General features: G+C 34.5%; 7 protein-coding genes and 1 non-coding gene across 8 annotated transcripts; 2 read left to right on the top strand and 6 right to left on the bottom strand.

The window, feature by feature from the left end:
- Positions 1–470: 470 nt before the first annotated feature.
- Positions 471–1,379, top strand: FIG1 (Fig1p; the record flags this gene model as incomplete). The annotated part of the gene is made up of 1 exon (XM_003667987.1): positions 471–1,379. One exon carries the CDS (start codon positions 471–473, stop codon positions 1,377–1,379), a length of 909 nt encoding a protein of 302 aa, XP_003668035.1.
- A 575-nt stretch (positions 1,380–1,954) lies between these two features.
- Positions 1,955–3,976, top strand: FAT1 (long-chain fatty acid transporter FAT1; the record flags this gene model as incomplete). Its single annotated transcript, XM_003667986.1, has 1 exon — positions 1,955–3,976. The coding sequence occupies one exon, from the start codon at positions 1,955–1,957 to the stop codon at positions 3,974–3,976; it is 2,022 nt and encodes a 673-aa protein (XP_003668034.1).
- Positions 3,977–4,237: 261 nt separating this feature from the next.
- On the bottom strand, positions 4,238–5,389 carry CST26 (putative acyltransferase; the record flags this gene model as incomplete). Its single annotated transcript, XM_003667985.1, has 1 exon — positions 4,238–5,389. The coding sequence occupies one exon, from the start codon at positions 5,387–5,389 to the stop codon at positions 4,238–4,240; it is 1,152 nt and encodes a 383-aa protein (XP_003668033.1).
- Positions 5,390–5,759: 370 nt separating this feature from the next.
- Positions 5,760–6,572, bottom strand: NDAI0A06350 (uncharacterized protein; the record flags this gene model as incomplete). Its single annotated transcript, XM_003667984.1, has 1 exon — positions 5,760–6,572. One exon carries the CDS (start codon positions 6,570–6,572, stop codon positions 5,760–5,762), a length of 813 nt encoding a protein of 270 aa, XP_003668032.1.
- A 542-nt stretch (positions 6,573–7,114) lies between these two features.
- On the bottom strand, positions 7,115–8,845 carry TCM62 (Tcm62p; the record flags this gene model as incomplete). Its single annotated transcript, XM_003667983.1, has 1 exon — positions 7,115–8,845. The coding sequence occupies one exon, from the start codon at positions 8,843–8,845 to the stop codon at positions 7,115–7,117; it is 1,731 nt and encodes a 576-aa protein (XP_003668031.1).
- A 572-nt stretch (positions 8,846–9,417) lies between these two features.
- NDAI0Atrna11V lies at positions 9,418–9,490 on the bottom strand. Its single transcript has one exon. It is a non-coding gene; the product is annotated as a tRNA-Val (tRNA).
- Positions 9,491–10,938: 1,448 nt separating this feature from the next.
- On the bottom strand, positions 10,939–12,819 carry GIP1 (protein phosphatase regulator GIP1; the record flags this gene model as incomplete). Its single annotated transcript, XM_003667982.1, has 1 exon — positions 10,939–12,819. One exon carries the CDS (start codon positions 12,817–12,819, stop codon positions 10,939–10,941), a length of 1,881 nt encoding a protein of 626 aa, XP_003668030.1.
- A 316-nt stretch (positions 12,820–13,135) lies between these two features.
- ZTA1 (NADPH:quinone reductase) lies at positions 13,136–14,185 on the bottom strand (the record flags this gene model as incomplete). The annotated part of the gene is made up of 1 exon (XM_003667981.1): positions 13,136–14,185. One exon carries the CDS (start codon positions 14,183–14,185, stop codon positions 13,136–13,138), a length of 1,050 nt encoding a protein of 349 aa, XP_003668029.1.
- Positions 14,186–16,008: the final 1,823 nt, after the last annotated feature.

The following is a 16,008-nucleotide window of genomic DNA, read 5'->3' as shown; positions in this document are numbered from 1 at the left end:
GAACATAATACATATTCATATAACGGTAAATATTTTTAGAAGTATATTTGAATAGAAAAAGATTAATTATTCATTTTAACTACCCTTAAAGAGGTCGTGGTTTGAAAGTAAACTTGTCATTGATCCAAAATTGTTTGATATCTTGTCTCTGATATTTTCATTGATGGTTTCTGGAACTTGTTTCAAAGATGTCGCGCTTTTAAATATTAACGCATGTTATCAGCATTCGGTGAGTTTTGATACCCTATGTTACGCGTCTGGAACAAAGTGACAGAGAAAAATATACAGAATTACAGACAATCTTACTCCAGAAATGAAAGATATAAATATCTCGCAGATAATGTTTTCAACCGAATAGTTTTTCCAAGTTTTTTTTCACAACTTTATCTGAAATTCGTAATGTGCCATGAAGAAGATAGCACCAAAAAAGCAACAATTCCTCTCTAGAATATACAAAAAGAAAAAATACGATGTACTTCTCAGCCATGTGGTTTTGCGCCAAAAGAATGCCAAGAATATTTGTTCTAATATTCAACGTTATTACAATTTTTTTAACAATATTTCTCCTTATTGGCTGTTATAATTTAGCTAACCATAAAACATTCCTGACACGTTATGACTTTGACTCAGACTCACCATTTTACTCGGTTATTAAATCATCGTTTACTTCTGGAAACAAGACAACAGGTTTAGAGGATGTAGTAATTAGAGCTGGTTTCATGGGTGTTTGTATTGAATCCGTTCCAAGAGTTTACAATTTACAAAACCAAACATTGACGTCAATCTGCTATCCAAGGAAAAATCTATCAAATCTTTCGCTCTTTACCGATTTATCTATCGAATTATTCAATATCCCATCTGCTTCCTCTTCCACAAATAAAACCACTATGAATCAGACACCTGTAAAATTGAACATTTTAGAGATTGCACAATTGTTTTCAGTAAAGGTTTTACACCCATATATTTTGATGGCTACAATTATTTTAACAATAATAATGTTCATATTAATTTTATATGTGACAATCCCCAACTTACCATTTAGAGAATATGTCAACATATTTCTCTTGTTATTATCTCCTGTTTTAGTATTAGTTTGGGGGTTTGGAGCTATTTGGACACATATTGCTATAAAGGCAAGTTATAAATTTGTTCCCGCCGCCAGTATGGGAATAATCAAGGTTACCAAGGGTAAGAAAGCCAGTACAATGTCTTGGTTTAGTTTTGCATTTTTACTAATAGATTGTGTGATATTATGGGCTTTATATTTGAGGGATAGGAAGAAACTTGATGAAAAAATTGATGATATCAATGTTGGGAAACCTTATGATTATTACAATTCATCTATATCTTCTAGTTCAACGATGAATTCAAAAGTTTAAGAAGATATTCAAAAAAAAAAATTCATTCATTTAGAAAAATAATTACGTACAAAATTCAACAGGAGAAAACAAAGGCTTCTATGTTATGTAATTGTATAAATCCATATATATGATACTCTATTAAGACATTTCATCATTGTCATCATTTAGCTTACACATTCCTTATTTTACTGAAGTCCGTCACAATTAAGTGCTTATGAAGAGGACTCTATTTGCCTATCCGATCACGTGAGGTTAAATAATTTAAGGGTTTTAAACCAAAACAAATACTGCGGGCTTAAGTTAATAACCCCCATTACACTTTTATTCAGGGTAGGGCTACATTTTCCTGTCACGAATTTCATGAAATTTAATAATGGGAAATGCAACACTCGGTAAACAACAACATCTCAAAAATATATAATGTTATAATGATCATTGAAAAGCTTTTATACTTTTCTTTATCTAATCTTCATACTCAGGTAACCACATAATTTGCTATATCGTCTCTATTAACAAAGATAACCAAAAAGCTACAAAATTTCTTCTCATTTAAGTTAGGAATATTCCATAGACTTCAAAAATCATAGAATAATATGAATTTTGCACAAGTGCCTATTTTCATTATTACAAGGATATTGATTCTTCTCTCGAGATTACTTCGCTTAATAATTTTACCTATTATTTATTTAATAACATGGTTATCTGGTGATTATTTCCATAAACTCGATGAAAGGCATAGAATTAAAGAGGATTGGTATATTATCCCTTATTTCTTAAAATCTGTGTTTTCCTATTTCTTCACTGTTAGAAGACATAGATTTCAAACATGGTACATATTTATCAAACAAGTCGAGCTAAACGGTGATCGCTTAGCCATACGCTACGCTAAACCTCTAGCAAAGAAAGGTGAATATGAATTGGAAAGTTTTACCTATAAAGAAACTTATGATATTGTTTTAAGGATGTCTCATATCTTGACATACAAATATAATGTTAAATCAGGTGACTATGTTGCCTTAGATTGTACCAATAAACCATTGTTTTTGTTTCTGTGGTTATCATGCTGGAACATTGGTGCAATTCCAGCATTTTTAAATTATAACTCGGTTGGTAAACCTTTAGTTCATTCACTGAAGATCTCCGATATTACTCAAGTGTTTATTGACCCAGATGCAAGTGAACCGATCATGAAATCAGAAGAAGAAATTAAGAATGAATTACCAAACGTTAGGTTAAATTATTTAGACGAAAATGATCTCATGTCGGTCATATTAAATCCATCATCACCCACATTCCTTCAAGAAGATGAGCTTAGGTCACCAAAGGACTTGACGGATTTCAAAGCTGCAATGTTGATTTATACTTCGGGTACGACAGGTCTCCCCAAATCAGCCATCATGTCGTGGAGAAAAGCCGCAATTGGTTGTCAACTATTTGGCTACGTGCTACATATGAATAATGAGAGTGTTGTTTTTACAGGGATGCCATTATTCCATTCCACTGCAGCTTTATTGGGGGTTTGTGCTGTATTATCGCAAGGTGGTTGTATTGCGGTTGCAAATAAATTCTCTGCAACAAACTTCTGGAAACAAGCTTATCTGACAGAGGCAACACATATACAATATGTCGGGGAAGTTTGTAGATATTTACTTCACACTCCAGTTTCGAAGTACGAATCAATACACAGAGTAAAAGTTGCATATGGTAATGGGTTAAGGCCTGATATTTGGCAAGCGTTTAGGGAAAGATTTAATATTGAAGTTATTGGCGAATTTTACGCTGCAACAGAGGCACCATTTGCTACAACCAGTTTCCAAAAAGGGACTTTTGGTGTGGGTGCATGTAGAAACTACGGTACGATTATTCAGTGGTTTTTATCATTCCAACAAACTTTAGTGAAGATGGATCCTAATGATGACACTGTTGTTTATAGAAATAAGAAAGGATTTTGTGAAGTAGCCCCAATTGGAGAACCAGGTGAAATGTTAATGAGAATTTTTTTCCCAAGAAAGCCAGAGACTTCATTCCAAGGATATTTAGGAAATGAAATGGAGACTAAATCGAAGGTTTTACGTAATGTATTTAGAAATGGTGATGCATGGTATAGATGTGGTGACTTACTGAAGGCAGACAAATATGGGTTATGGTATTTTATTGATAGAATGGGGGACACCTTTAGGTGGAAATCAGAAAACGTTTCTACTACAGAAGTTGAAGATCAAATTTCAGCCGCAAATCCAGAAAAAATATCACAAGTTGTTGTTGTTGGTATTAAAGTTCCAAAATATGAAGGTAGAGCTGGATTCGCGGTGATTAAGTTACATGCAGATGTTGATCAAATTTCAGATCAAGAAAAGATAAACATATTAAATAAAACATTGGCTGGTCTTCAAGAATCCCTTCCAAAATATGCTCTACCACTATTTGTTAAATTCGTTAATGAAATTCTAATGACAGACAATCATAAAGTTTTGAAGAAATTATACAGGGAACAGGAACTTCCATCCGGATCAGACAGTAAAGAAACCCTCTTTTGGTTAAGTGGTTATAGAGAATACAAACTTTTGACGAAAGAGGATTGGTATGGAATTGAAAATCAAACAATTAAATTATAGACTATGTTGTATTTATTTAAAAGTGCTTAAGTTACCTATCTTTATAGAAAAGAATTTCAGAGGAAAATCCAAACGTTTAGTTTAGATTACATATATTATTGATATCCATACGCGATGATATTAAAACTATTATATGAAAATGTTAAATAATCAATAATGTATCAACTTTTATGTTTTGTCTGCTTTTTATTGGTGCTCTTTTGATGGGGTATAGAGAAAAAAAGGTGTAATCGTAGGCTAAGATATATCTGACAGCAGAGCTCAGTAGATAAAACCAGCAATGAATTTGACCAGAAGTATTAATGTTAGTATCGGGCATATTAATACACCAAAGAATTCATACGAGCTTATTTTAAATGAATCTGTGACAGAATCTGTGTTTGTTGGATCTAAATCGAAGGAACCTTGTTTATAATAGTCATTTAATAACTTATTTTTTTCTTCCCAAACTTTATATAACCATTTTGAAAACTTAGTTTCGTCATGAAACGGGATATCTTCTATATTAAAAGCTCTAATATGAATATCGACCATTTTAGGGTAATGCCCTTCGAGGAATATACTTTTTAACCCATACACATTCTCTCCATATTCGTCTTGTCTAACGCCAGAATATCCAATTGTCACGTCATATAAAATGTCAAGAGTGGATTGCAAATTTTGTAATGAAAATCTCAGTCCAGTTTCATGTGGTAAAAGAACAGTGGAAAATGGTTCTCTTCCAATTTTTTGGCCATATGACAAGCTCTTACTCCTTGTCGTTGGTGACAAGACAGTCCCTTCAGGGAATAAAATCAAATTGTACGGTTCGTCATGGACTTTCTTTAAATCTTGTTCATTAGGATTATCGAGCCTTGTAGATTTCTCATTTAATGCACCCAATTGTCTTTCCAAGGTAAGCTTATCATTAATCCATTTCCTACTCATGAATATGAAATCGAAATTCTTCATACCAAAACCTAGAAGTGGGATATTCTCTAGAGATTTCTTTAACATTATATACACGTTACCGCCCAAATTTGAAGTATATGCTAACCACCATAAAAAGATCCAATCGGTGTATATTTGATGGTTACAAATCGAGATCGAGTGATTCTGCAATATTGAACAAATTCTACCTTTCTTAACATCTTTGTAAACTGTTCCCTCAGTAATAGTTTTCTTATCTCTTGTAATCCTTACACCAGAGGGAGCAACAATGGCTAAGATGGTCGCCAAAATAACAATAAATAACCGTTTAGTGTAATCAAGAAGATGTTGGCGTCTTTGTGGATTGGTTGGTGTTATCATTAACGTAAAAATTTGGAGTAACAGAAGGCAAATTACGCCCTCAAGGAATATCACCACCGATATTAATGGTAACGTGACTTTTCGCAGATTGTATCTTATTGAACCCACTTTCTTTTCTACCATAGTTTTCCTAAACGTACCTTGAAGCAGCTTGAGCCCTAAAATTGGACGATAATACCTTGTTGTTATGTTTCTTTCATGTTTCAATTGAAAGTAGACTTGTTTAAGATTTGCAAGTTAGTCTTGTTGTTATCAATTTACCCAAATACGTTCAAGTGTTTCGCGTCGAAATATTTGTGCACAATAAACAACAAATTTCGACCTCTCTTAAATCAAGACAAAACCAAAGACTTCATTTGTATTAACAACATTTATTTACGAGATAGTGAAAATAAAAGGGAGAAAATTATTTGTTTTATTATTACAGTATTATATTATTATATTATCATATCATTATATTGTGGAGTGCAGAGTGTGAATTGGGTCTATACCCTTATTTATTGAATCCAAACCTATATAGCAGTTTTCCCTCTTCTTTCCTACTATAAATCGAAAAGTTCTCCTGCATGGTTCCCTGAGTAGCATTCTTCCATGACTCACTGGAAAGAATGCCTGCTACTCTTTTAAATTCACTAATAACTATTTCTGAATCTTCATTAAAAACTCCGACAAAATATTTGATAAATCTTTGGGGATGGCGGGTAGTATTCTTCACCTTACTACCCTTCAATTTCAAGGCAATATTCCTGATATCCTTCAAGGAAGCCTTGTTACCGACTTTTGACAATTTCACCTTGGCATAGTCACTGATACAAATTTCAGTCGTTGTGCCTTTTGGAAGAAATAAGTCTGATCCGGTTGTAAACCCAAGGCAGGTTAAATGGGATTGGTTTGCAACATTAATCCCATATAACTTCACCTTGAAATCAAATATACCGCACGTCAAATCATTAAATTTGTCGAAGTGTTTAACACCCACATTTTCAAATAGTTCGCTCAATCCCATGATTACTGGTGTCCCTTCAATAATATTGACACCTTTGAGAATAAACACCATCAAAGCACAAAAAGTAGCCAACAACCCAAATAAACAACTCAAACCACCAAAGGACACAAAAGCTGCCCCTAAAGGCCCACACATCATTGCAACATCAAGAAGGGCAAGAAACTCAACGAACAATGTAATGTAGAAGAAAGTATCAGTTCCTCTCGTGAAGAGAACAGGTGCTGCATCCACGCCGGATTTAAAGAGAATGATAGCAACAGAAAACAAAAAAGCAGTTGAGGATAGTTTTATAAGCTTCATTTTATTTTAGACGGTTGTTTAACTTATTTAATGTTTTAAGTAACTATATAGTAGAGATAGCAAAAAATATTTTGAAGAAAATAAAAATGAAAGTAAAAATTTAACTGGGCAAGGATATACGCCTTTTTATACGTTTGGCCCTTTGGCCCATTGAGATTTGAGGTTTGTGGCAATTCAAAGTTAACTTAAATGGTTTGATTGTTTTTTTTAGGTTGTTCTAGACCCTTTATATAATATTATAAGAAGTGTCATTCGATACCTCAAAAGAAATCGCTTCCCCTGTTTTGATGTCGCACTCGGACGGCCCGTAGCTTAGTTCCTTGCGATAAATGTGTCACAAAAAATATTGGAAATATAGACGGTAAATTCTAGCGAATAGTGGCCTGAAAGAAGATGTTTATGAGAATTATAGAACCTAAACTCTAAATAACCGGGGCGTTTGTGGTGGGAAAAACCCAACACTTTCGTTGAAAATGAACGATTAGAATATACATATATTATGTACAAGTGGATGAATATTACGTACATTTCTATTACTATTGTTAGCTCTGTGTGGAAGGCTTTCTGGGTTTTTCACATACTCTTGTAATTGCAGTGTTACAACTTGTTGATAATTGTAAGAAATGTAAAGTATCAGAAAGAGCCTTATCAACCCGATTCCATGGCTCTAATATGCCTTTTTCGATTACATTTTTTCCAGAATCTTGAGTATTCAATGACACTTCCAAGAAATTGCCTAACTTGATTGTACTAGAAATCAATTCATTTTTTCGTAGTTTATTTTTACCATACTTATTCTGCAACATTGTTTCCGTTGGACATAGCAAGCTGGATGTGACTGCAGCTAAACCTAACTTCATGGGTAGGTTGGAGGAGTATTCTCTTTGTAATTCATCCAATGAAGGAATCGCTTTAAGTAATGCGAAACCGCTTCCTGGTACAAATCCTGTTCGTAGTCCATTATACAAAATAACATTAATCAAATGGCCTAAGTATTCAACTCTTTGAATGATTTCAGTCTCATTTGTTCCCCCTACTGACAAGGTGACTATCCTTTTCATGGGGTTAGAGATACTTTTTCCATCAGCAGCAGCATCAGCATCTGCGTCACTGGCTAATTCTGGACTATACAGGAATGCCTCAGAAGTTGTAGCTTTCAAAGAATCAATATTGCCAAAATAATCAGTAGCACAAACTTTACTTGGGACTAATGAACTATACTCCGGAGAATAAATACTGGAAAATCCCTTAGGAAGTTTTAAAAAGTTCAACAAGTCGTAATTTTCTTGAATTGACAAATCACCATTATCCTTAGCAACATATTTGATAACAGCAACTCTACTTTCATTTTTATTCCGTGCATTCTTATTATTATTTATTGTAATTGATGTCAAAGCATCAGCAGAACATTCTCCAGTAATAATAAGAATCAAAGGTTTCTTTGATGTAGTTGCATAGTGTAAAGTAGGAAGAATATGCTTAGCTTCTCTCAAATTTCCATCATATACAAGAACCAACGATTTGCCAAAAGATACCAAGTTGTTTTGAGGAAGGTTTAATGATCTTAAATATTGTTTGTTTCCAATCAACCCATTATAAACCTTCCAGCCTTGTGTAATGTCAAGTTCGTCAATGAACCGTTTCCCCTTCACGATACGGACAACGTCATTTGAAGCAAGTTCATATTCCAGAATCTCCATCACGCGTTTCAACAATTCTGAATCAATCTCATTTATAGTTAAGCTATCAATTAAAGACTGAATTTGTTTCGAATCTTTTAGGAGTATTTTTCTCTCTGATAAAAACTCACGGACTTTAGTTAACCCAAGCTGTACACCAGGCAAGATATCTATATCCTTGTATTTTATTACTTCACGAAACAAATTAGAAGATAAAGTTGTACTCAGGGAGGATACTTCACCGTTGGTGCATTTCAAAAATAAATCAAGCCCAATTTTTCCTAAATGTGACCTCTGTCGAGACATTTTATTATTCTCGAATAGAACTGATTTTTGGAGGGAATTCATATACTCATATATAATATGTCGCCATTGAATTGAATTTTGAGATGAAATGAATCGTGGATGACTATTATATTTACTGGTATAAAGGAGTGAGTGGTCATATGAGCTGGCTGATAGAATTTTATCCAGTAATTCAATATCCTTTATGAATGGTTTCCGATCGGACAGGTGATTAAATTTGTAAACAGGAGTATGCAATGTCTTAAGGGCTCTATAAGGTTGTACCCTACTTAACTTACGCTTTAACATTTGCAACAAAGTTAAACAATGGCTTTAAAACAGGCAGTTTATTTGTGAGTGATTTTAGATTTACCTAAGTTCAGCATGCTTTAATTAGATGCTACTAGTCTTTTTCGGGAGAAGCATAATTCTAAGGGGTGTGTCTTTTTTTACGAATGAGAGGGCTAAGGAAAAAATAACAATATGTAGTTCACTGAGTTCAGATTGTTTAACGCAGATAGTTTAAAACCATGCCAAAACAGTTTTTCGATAATAGAAAACTAAAGAAGCTTAGAATCTTACATAGGAGATAAATACTGGGCATATAGCCCTAAAGCACTAATAACTGTTGATCCTTCGGGCACTGAAGAAATGAGGTTCATTTTATTATGCCTGAATAATTGTGATCATAGATACAAGATAACATCGCTTTTTCTGATGTAGCTATCCATACTAAATTTCCATCTTTAGAAATTTTTACCAGTTGGAAAGAAAAGGACCTTACTTCAAGAAAAAGAACCAGTTTAGGAGTCGGGGTAGTATGGTATGGATATATAATTGTGTAAAAAAATTTGTCTGATCGAAAAAAGAAAAAGAAAAATTGATCCAACCGAGGTTCGAACTCGGGATCTTCGCCGTGTAAAGGCGACGTCTTCACCACTGGACCATTGGACCGAAATTATATTGTATTGTAGTAAAAGCGTTGGGGACATCGTCAGACATGACTACGTCCTCAGACAAATTGTTGTGAACATCTTGATTGTTGTTCATTTTGTTGTTGTTGTTGAAAGGTTTGAATGTGTTTTTTAAAGTACTTAATTACTTAGTTACTTCGTTGTTCGTTTGTTACTTAGTTCTATGTCATTACATAAACTACATATGCAGGATATACGATATCCTTGCCTCTTATATATATCCCTTAGAAGGATCTTGGATCTTCTCAAGACTTTGACTCAACCCCTTGTTTCAGAAAGTATCTAATACTTGACGCAGTTGTTACGACTCTCCCAGAGCTCGTACACACCCTGCAGGATTACGCTATCTAATAGGATAACCCCATACTGAAGATCTCGATTCAACTCCTTGTTAGTCTAACTAAACACAGGCTATGAATCCTCTTTGATCTGACGATATACCATCCGCGACCTCAACCACGGATATCTCATATCCGTGACCTCGTCTACGGATACCTAGTATCCGTGACCTCGCCGACGGGTAGTAAAGTCGAATCTTCAAAGTTCACTTCACTACATGTATTTCGAATCCTGGATCACGCTATCACAAAGTATGTTCCGTTTTTTTTCTTTTTCTCCACGTCTACCGATATTATTACAATTTTCAGTATACCTTAGCCTAGAGGGCACTCTTAGTAGTATGTAATAATATTTTTAATGTTAACGTTAGGCTGAAGATACCCCAATTGCGCTCCGAAGCATTGTTTGCAGTTAATCCTGTTATGTTTTAGTTGTAAGATTCCATTGTCGATTGAGATCTGAGCTAAATATGAGGTATAATAAGAGTAATTTAATATCCTCGTTTTAATGTATGTAAAAGAGTTCGTTTTTATTAAAAATAAATAGTAAATAATAATGTATAAATAAAAACAGGAGAAAGAGAAATCGATACTTCGAGTTCCTTCCATATTTGGTAAGTAGTTCGTGTCTTTTATAGAAGACGTTGTACCAAACTGGATGTCTAGACCTTTACCATAGAATATTAATAGTACGGTAGTACCTATCTTGAATATTGTTCGAGCAAATTGTCATACTTTTTTATAACTACCTTTCGAGGTCAGGCTTGTTTACTTTCACAGAAAAAATTAGAAATATTTGTATCACAATCTAGCTCAAAGGCATGTCATTATGATTTTTCTTAGAGCTTCACCATTTGCCCTCCCAATAAATAACATAAAATATTCTTTTTTGGCTTACAATGTCATTCTCAGGTAAGCTCTAAAATTTGCCATTGAAAAACGGGTGATATGAGGAAGATATTAGCCTCTGAAAAAAATATCTGATTTGTGCTAAGTAATCAACTTATATGAGAAGGCATATCTAAAGGCCGAAGTCAGCAAATAATATGATTATGAAGAATTAGATACTATATGTTGCTTATTATGAAATTTAGTATGTATTCGTAGAGCTGGTGTCACCACATAAAGGTTTGAAAGAACTTGGGCAATGGTTTTCTTGCTCGAAATCAGAATCAGTAAACTCTTCTTCATTGCCGCTAGGAAATATCGTAGCTTTTAAGGCATTTTTATACTGTTCTTTATTATTATTACAGTTTTTCAAAATATACGACCTTACTTGTTGTTCTCTAAACCTCGAGAATTCCATTTCATTGTAGGAACGTTTCATTTCAGAACTCTCAAATAATCTCATGAATTCCTCTACATCCACCTCGTCACATTTCTTTATTCTTTCCTCCTCAGCTATCTTACAGGCATTTTCCTTCGCCTTAAGGATTGAACCAAAACCTTTTCTTGTTATGTCTTTTAGGTCGTAGGAATGAGAGTTTACTTTCTTATGCTTCGAATTCTCCGTTGGCTCCGCTTTATAGATCATTAGTTGGGAGTTTTCGTCAAATCTAACGCTGCGTTCGTTTTTATCTCTTTGACTTTCAGTTAGAGTTGCAAGTACATCCTGTTCCCTTTCTATAACGCTAATCTCATCATTATCATTATCATTGCTGCCTTGAAAGCTATTATGATCTATTGGCGGCATAATTGCCACTTCATCTTCTTCAACATTATATGGAACGTCGTAAAATTGGTGATTAGTAAAACTAATACTTGAATTATTTTCAAGTATTTCGTTAAGACGTCTATCAGAGAAAGATCCATCATGAAGATTATTAACAAGCCTAGGAATACTCCATCCATAACTTTGGTGGCCTTTCCTAAACGTAGGTACTGAACACAACAATTGATTGGATACTACACTTCCTTGTGAACTAACAGATGATACACCAATGGTATCAGGTACATTTCCAAAATCTTCCTCACTTCTTTCTGAAAAAGAGAGATTATCATTTGATAGTTCGATTGTAGAAACACTATCGGAACTACTTGAAATTTGCAAGCAATGGTCTAAAAGGGCAGCTTTATCCTCAAACAAATTGGGTGAATGTAATTTTGTCATAGATGGTGCATGGCCCACTTCCGATCCTGTCGATAGCGATTCTGATTCTTTAGGTAGACATAATCGTTTACTATTGATTCTCCCTAAATTCAACATTCTTTTGGTACCTCGACTCTCAGTAGAATAATCACATGTAGCAGATTCATCAAGTGCATCAACTTCACGAGAGCTGAGGAGGCTTGAATGAGAAGAATAGGTGTTAGCTAAACTTGTGCACTCTTCATATTTTTTCGTTTGAAATGGGCCTAATCTTCTAAATGATTTAAACTGTTGTTCTTTCAAGCCATGAGTTAAATTGGAGCAATGTTCTAATCCATAATCAAACAACGTATTCAAATGTGATGGATTTGTATGGAAAACGTCGTAATATTCAAGAGAATGACCATTCCTTTCAGATGTATCAGAACCAGAGAAACTATTTTCTGAGGAAATGGGTTCTGTTTTGTGGCTTGTTCTTACAGAACGTTTTATATTAGAACCTAGCTCGTGTAGTTTTTTAAGATATATCGAGAAATTGGTGCCTGTAGCATGATTTGCCATTTCATGAAGGGATGGAGGTTCTGGAGCATTATATCTTTGTCTTCGATCGCATAAACTTATATTTGATGTAGCGCTATCTTCATCAGTTTGATTTCTTGTGTCCGCAGTAAAACGATCGTTAATATCATCTAGAGTGAAGTCACTTTCAGAATCGTTAGGATGTTCTAGTTGTTTCCTTGAATGTTGATGAAAGAATCCCAATAATTTACGCTTTCTTGGAGGTGATAATTCCTTGAACTTTCGCTTGGTTTGCACCTTTCCGGAGTTGTTGTCCTTAATTTTCCCAATTTCAGCGTTATAATAGAGCTCTTGTAAATGCATGTTGCCTACAAAAATATATAGCAATTCAAAATGAAGGTTTTATCCACTGTGTTCTTTTATTAGAACGGTTATGAACTATTAATTTATTAGAACTATTCCATTAGTAAATGCTAAGTAAATTACACAATGTTTATGAAATATCTTTAGATAGTACAGACTAAGTCACCTTGGGAAATATTTCTATTTTCATTATATTCCTGCTTTAATGGAAGACATATTTTTTGTGACAGACATCTTAACTTCGAAACAACACAACACAAAACAATAGGGTGCTTGGAGTATATATAATCATTATAGCTCTGTAAAGACAAACCAATTACTGTGGGATTTCTAACACAAATTTACCAGTTGTAGATCTGCTTTCTAATTTCTTGGCAAGCTCAGCGTATTTTTCAAGTGATACAGCGTCATTTATCTTGATTTTTAAAGCGCCAGTTTGTATTAATGAGAATAATTCAGTAGTGTATTTGTTCCAATCTTCTGGATCCTTGGTGTATGCATATAAACTAGGTCTTAAAAGTTTGATATTCTTTGGAGTTAACAAACTGATTTTAATTGGAGGGACTGGACCAGAGGCATTACCAAAAGAAACAAAAGTTCCCTTGTTTTTCAGCGCAGCCAAAGTAGTATGAAAAGTATCTTTCCCAACGGAATCAAATGCAGCTTGGACACCTTTATTGTCTGTGATCTCCATAACTTTGGTCAAGATATCATCAGTTTTAGAATTGATCAAATATTCAGCTCCATTTTCCTTGGCTAATTGCAACTTTTCGTCAGAGGAACAAACAGCAATAACATGTGCACCTCTTGCCTTAATCAGCTGATCGAATATCAAACCAGCACCACCAGCGGCAGCATAAACTAATATATAATCACCCTTTTTGACTTCATATGCCTCTGTAACAAAACTTAAAGCAGTCAGTCCTTGCAGAATTCCAGCTGCATATAATTTTAGGTCTTCATTAGTTGAATCACTGCTCAATTTCATAATCATTGAATTGTCGATTTTAGTGAATTGTGCCATGGAACAATTGCCTATGTAAGCAACCTTATCACCAATTTCGAAATTCTTGATGTTAGTTCCCTTATCTACGACTACCCCAGAAGCTTCTCTTCCTAAGATAGCTGGTAATGCACATGGATAGATACCTTTACGAAAATACGATTCGATATAGTTGACACCAGCATATTTGTTTTTGATGATTATATCGTTTGGTGTTTGGATTGTAGGTGTAGCGATATCCTTATATTTGATAACATCATAACCGTCGCTGACACCATCGATAATAATTGCCTTCTGTATTTTTGGCAGTGCTACGGAGCTCATTTTCCTGTTTAACAAGTTGATTATTGGACTACTACGCATACGAATTACTTTATGAAAATATACGAGATGGTTTTCGGTTCCAGTGGTAGAGATAATACTCTAAATATGGTTTTTTTAAAGAGATAGACAACTTATCCAAAGATTACATTTACAGCCACATTACTATTTATTTTTGTTGTATCGTTTCGTAACACGCGGACGCAATTCATAAGATGTTTAGATTTTTTGTGAGGAAATTAACTGTAAACTAATTATAGTAAATGCTTTGAGGAGGTATTTAATATGATAATTAATGGTCTTGACAGGAGACTTTTGATCATGTATTAGCCTATCTATACCCAAGTATGAAATCAAACTTAATCTTTGAAGACCTTCTAGGTTCATTGCTAGTGAGTTCTGCGTAAGTTACTCAGGCGCATTAATAAATTCTTGATGTGTGTGCGATGATTTGTAGGCAATATTTTGACCGACTAAAACCCATACATTCTAAATTGCTTCCCTTTTAACTCATTAACTTTTTTTTCTGCGTCCCATGGAAGATTTCCACACCGCGTCATTTTTCTTGCTGGAGAGAGAACCCGAGAGGGCCATGAGCCCAGTGGAGAGACCGAAGCAAAAGGAGAATTGCAACTGAAATGTGTACTTTCCTCCCTATGTCGAAGTTTGTTTAGGCTGGGGATGGCAAAAGTGTTCCTGTCCAGACACACTATCGTTCGGCCCAGCAGACGGACAAACCAATATTGAGTAAGTCTGCTGGTGTTTGGCGCCAGGCTGCATTGCTGATACAGTACGGGTTTCTACGGGAAATCACCCTAACTTAAGATTCAGTAATGGCAATAGCTATCGAAGGGTATTATTAGGTGAGTATTTGGTATTTTAAAAATTGCTTTAGTAGATTTTGCGAACTTTTCGATTTTAGAGGATCCAGAGGAAACTAAGTGCATCATGTCTACTGAATTAACTGTTCAATCTGAAAGAGCTTTCCAAAAGGTATGTTGACAATACAAAAAAATCGTTTATGCAGATGAGACCGTCCAGCTGAAAGTGCGTTTATCTAGTACGATCATCAAGAAAAATATGAACCATATAACAGATAGAGATGGAGTACGACTAATATAAAAACCGCCAATATATATATTCCCGTTATTTAAAGAACCCGGGATTAAAGAATGTCTAGAGTAACTTTCGAATATTATGTGGTACAAAAAAAAATGCATGAAAAGTAAGGGCAATTTCATTAATTAATAAATGATTTGACTGTTCATTATTTTCCATTGATATGTTAGAAGATATGCAGTCAATGGAACGAAGTTGGAGTAACGATTATCATCTGAACTATTACTTTAGACGAACGCAGTATTTACTAACCACTTTATCATTATTATTATGTCAATTCCTATAGCAACCACACATTTTCAGCAACCCAAAGTTCAAGACTTCTAAGAGAACCAAGAGATGGTATAAGAATGCTGGTCTAGGTTTCAAGACCCCAAAGACCGCTATTGAAGGTTCTTACGTTGACAAGAAGTGTCCATTCACTGGTTTAGTTTCCATCCGTGGTAAGATCTTGACCGGTACCGTTGTTTCTACCAAGATGCACCGTACCATTGTCATCAGAAGAGATTACTTACATTATGTTCCAAAATATAACAGATACGAAAAGAGACATAAGAACGTCCCAGTCCACGTTTCTCCAGCTTTCCGTGTTCAAGTTGGTGATATCGTTACTGCTGGTCAATGTAGACCAATCTCTAAGACTGTTAGATTCAACGTTGTTAAGGTTTCTCCAGCTGCTGGTAAGGCTAACAAACAATTTACTAAATTTTAAGCTAACTAAATTGTAAGTCTCTCTACGGGAAAGC

Source organism: Naumovozyma dairenensis, chromosome 1 (assembly GCF_000227115.2).
Source record: "Naumovozyma dairenensis CBS 421 chromosome 1, complete genome".
Lineage (NCBI taxonomy): Eukaryota > Fungi > Ascomycota > Saccharomycetes > Saccharomycetales > Saccharomycetaceae > Naumovozyma > Naumovozyma dairenensis.
The sequence above is the reverse complement of the archived record's forward strand: the minus strand, read 5'-3'. Positions and strand labels throughout refer to the sequence as shown.